We start from the raw sequence: 6,532 nt of genomic DNA on the forward strand, positions 1-6,532 counted from the left end.
TAATTTTATTTTATACACCGATCGGCGCACGGTTCCCGTAATTTCTCGGTGTAACGCGGCAAAGTAGAAGCGCTACTCTCTGTGGAAGTTCGTAAATTAACAGGAATAGCAGAACTGCGTATTACGCGCGTTACTTACGATCTAAAAAACGAAATAGAAAATACGAAACGCGGTGAACGTAAAATTGACATTCGCCAGTAAATCGTGCGTAAGTTATATACGCCCACCTAACCTAACCTTACTAACGTCGTTGTGGACGCCCGTACCCGAAGATGCAGCATAGAAGCCCGTTACGAATGACATAACGGCAACTTCGATCTTGCACCAGCACGGAGAAAACGAGGCAAAACACGGATAATACCGCGAACTACGGGAATACCAGGAAGGGGAGCTGATATTTCGTTTCTTTGTCGGATCGTTGCGGTCGATTCCTAGATCGACAAAGTGGACAAATCGAAAGGAGGAACGACACGAACAGCGCTGAGGGCGAGAAGGCTATCGTGGAAGAAACGTGGCGAAGAAAACGCGCGTGAATTGAACTTACTTCGGTGCTTCGACTACCTAGGGAAAAATGTTTATTACTTTGATTTGTTCCTATCTGTGTACCGTTACTGTGTTTCTCTGTGTTAACATTATTCCTATCGTACACGCTTGTCTGTAGATTCGTACAAGTAAGCAGTTGATATTATCTGTCAGTGTATTTATCTTGCAATTGTAGATTTCAGAATTTCGATTTTTGTAAACCTGAGTTGCTTATCTAGTAAAGTATGTATAGAAGACTTCTCTATCTCACAAATTATTACTTGAATTACCGAAACAATATATAATACTTTCTTATGATCGTAAATGTCCCATTAAATTACCAAAAGGTAAAAAGAACACGCATCACACAAAAAAAGGGCAAGGCGAACGAAGAAAAAACTCAGAAAGAACGTATTGTCTCTGAGAATAAATCAAAACGAAAAGTAATAACTTGTCACATTCCGGAGGCAGCGGCTCTCACAAGCGCGGTCCGAAGAACGCGACCAATTATAGCCAGAAGAAAACCGAACGGTTTCCGGCGTGTTCCATTGGAAATTGCGTGGCATTCGCTAATTGCCCAGCAGAGATGCGCGCGCACGCATCGATGCCTTTCTACCACTAGGGAACGCCGGCAGAAATCAGAAGACAGTCCCTCTCTGGCAACATTTTAGGTCCTCTTAAACTGTATCGTAATTACTTGAATCGCCGGCGTAACTCGTAGCGGCTGTAATAACAACGCGAGATAATTTTATATGCATAACACATATCGGTTAGCGGACGATACGAGGCCACACACCGCATTCACCGGCGCGGTTAACTATAATTTAAAAGCGTCTCGTTATATTTCTTCTCACGTTTCTCGTTACCCATCGCACACCGTCCAATACCATAGCAGAGGGTAGCAGTAGGATCTTCGTGCGCATGCGCACACACATGCACGCGATTGCCAGCCGGAGAGTGCGCACGCTCGTGACCGCGCACGTGAGGGTGTAATATAATTCAGTGCTTTCTCGGCGAGGCGTCCTTTCGTCCGGCCGATATAACGCGCGAATTACTTGCACGTAATATACTGCGAAACAAAGCCCGTTAACGTCACGAAACGGTAAGCTGCAAGGTATTTTGTTTAGTGTCCCGTAACTTATACTGTCCACGCACGACTTTGTAAGAGGCAGGGTAATTGAGTACTCGTACGGAACGACTGCTAATACGGCCGGCCGTTTTTACACGCGTCGAACCTGAACGTAAATCTGTTCGTCCGGAGCGATATCTGAAAATGCTCCGGCTGATTTATGCCCCGGATCAGCTGCGCGAATATATCACGCATGCGCAGTGAACAACGTACCGGCCTCTGTTGGATATAACGTGAAAACACTATTTTTTCGTGGTACTTCATGATGTTCAGCAGTATGTACCGACTACTCGTGAAGGATTGGGTGAAAAATGTTTTACTGATGTAATTGTGTGAATTATTTAACCTTGTTCGAGCTGTGCACTGGTTTACTTCGATTTACAATTGCAGTTAGTCAGGAAGGTATTGGAATTGAGTTCGAGCATATTGCATCGTTAAAGATTTTAATTAGATGAATTAAAATGTCGTTTTAATCTGTCGTTAATAGGTTAGCTTCGTATCTACAATATTGTGTGAAGAAAGCAAAATAAAAATTTTAATAAAGGATTACTAATTGATTGAAGATATGTAGAAACACTTCACTTAATTTCTTTTAGTTGCATTATTTTTTTTAATATTCGCAAAAAGTGCTTTGATTTTTCATTCTTCTGATCATTTCTATTTATCTACTACTTAACATTATATGAATTATATGACTTGGATCAAGTATTATTTATTCTTACATTTTCTCCATACTTAAAATTGCACGCTCATAATTTATACCGCATCACTGGGCATGATCGCCGCATTTCATTAGCATAATCTTCATAAATCTTGAGTGAAGCTTTTATCACGCGTGTAAGTATGTTTATTTTCCTCGTTTTACATTTTTCTGGTCCGTATCACGATATGCAGAAAAATGGAAAAAATAATACCAAAAAAAAATTTGAATTTCCAAAAACTTTCTTTCGTTTAGGATGAAAGAAAAGTTTTTTAAATGAAATATTTATTTAAAAAAAAAATTCCCCTTGAATTCCGTAATCGCTAGTACAATTTTCTTTCGATTAACGAAAAGATACTTGAGAAAGCTGCCAATGTAAAAATGCTATGATTTAATGCGTTGTTCCATTTTATTATTTTCGTTCTCCATTTTTTATCTTTCTCTCCCATTCGTCGAGGCATTCCATTCGCAATTCACAGCCACTTTGACTTGATAATTTAATGTAAAACACGCGTTGCAAGGTCAGATTATTTCTTCACTTTGCAGAAACCAATTTAGTCTACTATTTTATTACTGACGTTATTCAGCTACCCGCTGCATCATCCATTATTCATAACGCAGCCTGACGCTCGATACATTCATCAAACTTTTCACGAGCAGAAAAATCCTGACACTCTGGCTGAACACATTTTTCATGTAAATGATAAAACAACTATAACGTTCGTGCGGGCTTAAACGTCCGTGCGTAAGATTCAATGCGAATAAGTATGGTATTAACACGTGATGAAAATGTTGAAGCGCGGCTTGTAAGTTTGAAGACCTAGAGGGATTAATTTACAAACGCGCACGAGAAAAGGGGAAAAAAAGAACGGTCCAACAAGAATGAAACATAAATGTCAGATCCTTTATTAATAAATTACATTGGCACATTATGAACAATCATCAATGCTCGTTCCCGTGTCTGAATATCATTATACCGGAGGCAATTGAGAAGTGAAATTTGCATTCAATCGTAGAAAGTATTATTCCTACACGCCTAATGCTTCTACACAACTATCCCCCTTGAAATATTATCATAGGAAACGTAGTCTTACGACATCATCTCTTGTGATTTTCTCTTTATAATTTGAATTTTTTTTTCTAAACAAAGTTTTCTTGATTGTAACTCAACAGGTTAAATTGATGGCTTGGTGAAAAGTAACAAATAGAAGGATTATTATTTAATAATATAAAAGTGATCAATCAGAATGATATTGGATAGTTTATGCGAATAATTTTATTACTTGTATTGACACTGTGCTGTTATAAAATCATGATTTTGCAATTTCAATTGTTTAAAACTATACAAATTAAATTTAAATTAAATTATTAATGTTGACAAGTCTTTTGTGCAAATTAAAGCTTGCATTTATTATTTCACATAATCTATATAAATCCAAGATATATTTGACAGTACAAAGTAATAATTTCACCAGAATATTGAATTCTATAAGCAGATCACAAAATAATTGAGTATAATAATTAGTGACTATCAGTGTAGCAGAAATAATAATCAGTGATTTTGAATTTGAAGGCATTTCAATGTTAATATATCATTTGTGATTAAATTATTTAAATTATTTTTAATAATGTTAAAACTGTTATATCTATATTCTGAAAGATGTTAGCAGAAATTTCCAATGATTCAGAAATCAAATTCATAAGTTATCATTCTAAAATTATGCTGCAATGAACGTTCGATGTCTTCTAATTTCAGGATGGTTTTCTGTGATATCTGGCAACAATACAACTGGCAGCGCGAGGGTCTACAGAAGAATGGATTCCTTGGTGCGAGCAGGAGTACCAGCGTTTCTTTTAGCTGCGCCTTTAAGGGCATACATTTTAACGCACTCGAAAATGGGTAAGTTCCTGAAAATGAACGTGATTCAGTTTTTGCAATAAGAAAAAGTAAACAGTAAAACGTGTAATAAACGATTATAAAAAAAAAATAAAAATGAACGAAGTTCAACAGAAAGATCTAAACGTGTTGTAACAATGAAGCGGAAAAAGTATCGATAAAGATATAACATTAAGAGATTGAAACTGAAAGTGGTAGAAGAGAAGAGCAGAATATTGGAAATAGGAGAGTAAAAACCGTGAAGAAACAGAAAGAAGTAAACAGTAGCGAAGTATTGCAGTAAAAACCGTGTAACAGGAGCAAAAAGTAGAAGGTAGAAAGATAGAAAAAAACGGTGCAGAGGAGGCAAAAAAAGAAGCAAGAGGCAGGAAAAAAGAGCACAAGAGAGAGAAATAATGACACGCGAGAATGTAATGTCGCTTGTAATGTCAAGCAGCAACGTTCTTGACCTAAATGCATGTAAATATCAGCGTTCATACCCTCACTTGGTAAAAAGAGAAACATGAAGAGTGCAGAAATTATACGTTCTGAACGGTAGCAGAAAGTTAAATACGGTAAATGCAGTACATAGCGGCGGAAACGCACAGAGCTATGATATAAGAGACATATTACGAAAGCATTAAAGCTTCGATTACTGTTTTACAACTAGAATTGTCGGTTTCGATTCCGGCAAGAATACGACGATAGATATTTCCAATAAAAAGAGAAAGGAATTATATTCCAGGAATTAAGGGATTGACGGTTGCATTGAAAACTTGTCGACTAAATGTGTCTGCCCCAGATAATGCTATTCTACTTGCAGTTGTAAAGAAAATGACTGTATTTGTGCATTAGAAATAATATTAATATAATAAATTCGTTGCTTCGTGTGTATAAAGATTTAAATGTATAATTTATCTGTCGCCTTTTTTGAAGAACGAATGCTAAACCTAACCTAACCTAACCTTTAAATAGAAAGGTTTTCTAATAAAGTTTTTCGATTAAATAGAATCGAATCTTTTGTTTTTTTTTTTCAAATTAATTTACAAATCGTTGTCAATTTTACTTTGTTAATATATTTATTAACTAATTTATTTCTGCAACGTAATAAATTTAGAATTAATCTCTCGTGAAGGGTAGAATAAAGAACTTCAGATCGTTTTTTTCGACCTTGGTTGCCGATACTAATCTTCCAATCAAAAACTGTTGCTGCAATAAAGTTCGACGACATTCGTGACTTTAGTTTCTAAATGCAAGAGAATATTTGTTTGTGTCGGTTCTAAACCAGACCAAAACGCGAGAAAAGCTTCATAACCACAAATCATAAACCGCAAACGGCAAGAATTGTACCTGTGGTCGCAAATGATTTAACCACAACTGGAACTGTTTTGTTGTTAATCAAAAATATGTATAAGTGCATTGAACTTAGCTCGATTTCTTTTTATACTTAACTTATCCTCTATCATTACACACGTTGATAATATTTTGCTAGAAAATACACATTTTGAGTATCTTTATTCAATATAAGAGTGGCCTATAAGTCACTATACCATTTAAAAATTAAACAACTGTTTTTTATTATATATTTTAAAATTTATGCTTCAGATTTTGAAAAATTTAATATGAAAACATCATTTTCCGTACATAGTCTAAAAAAATTCCGTTTTCTTTACTTTCTCATATAATATTATTAATGCAAATAATAAAATGTAATAAACAGATAAAATAAGAATCTATTAACAATGAAATAAAATGTTCCAAATGAGCAATGCTGATTTACAGTTTAATTGTTATGAGTGTAGAAAGTAAAATTATTGCTGTTACGGTATATCTTTGCTTTCATTACATATGTAAAATAATTTTTAATACGTAAAAGCATTTATAACAATAGATAAGAAGCTTAAGAGAAATCACATTAAAAAGTGTTATACATTGTATATTTGTAACTATGTTATTCTTCGCGCTTCAGCAACTAAGTAGAAGGTACTCCGGAAATCTGAAGATAATCAGAGACTGTATAATTAAGAGAAAAAATATACTAACTTTATATGGTCAAAACGCATTAAATAGAAAACAACAAGATAATTATCAACGTTATTCGTAGCTCTATATATTTACAGCAATGCATTTAAGCAACAGCTTTCACTACAGAATTGAATAATCATAACTGAGTTATGATATTTCCATCATTTTATCTTTTTACTTATAAAAAATACAGTGTTAACAATTATCGCTTGTTATCCCTAAATAGTACCTAACTTACAAAGTCATAATAAAATAAAATAAAATTTATTATAAAATTTCA

At 34.7% G+C, this 6,532-nt stretch overlaps 1 protein-coding gene across 1 annotated transcript in view; it reads left to right on the plus strand.

Annotated features, from left to right (window-relative positions):
• LOC108572627 overlaps nucleotides 1–6,532 on the plus strand; it is a 29,254-nt gene that overhangs the window by 20,294 nt on the left and 2,428 nt on the right. Inside the window, exons 2-3 of the mRNA XM_017934884.1 lie at nucleotides 4,108–4,251; nucleotides 4,973–5,052. Of these exons, the coding sequence (XP_017790373.1) occupies nucleotides 4,108–4,251; nucleotides 4,973–5,052 (224 nt within the window). The remainder of the gene's footprint in view (nucleotides 1–4,107; nucleotides 4,252–4,972; nucleotides 5,053–6,532) is intronic.

Source organism: Habropoda laboriosa, unplaced genomic scaffold (genome assembly GCF_001263275.1).
Source record: "Habropoda laboriosa isolate 0110345459 unplaced genomic scaffold, ASM126327v1 scaffold22, whole genome shotgun sequence".
In the NCBI taxonomy this organism is placed as follows: domain Eukaryota; kingdom Metazoa; phylum Arthropoda; class Insecta; order Hymenoptera; family Apidae; genus Habropoda; species Habropoda laboriosa.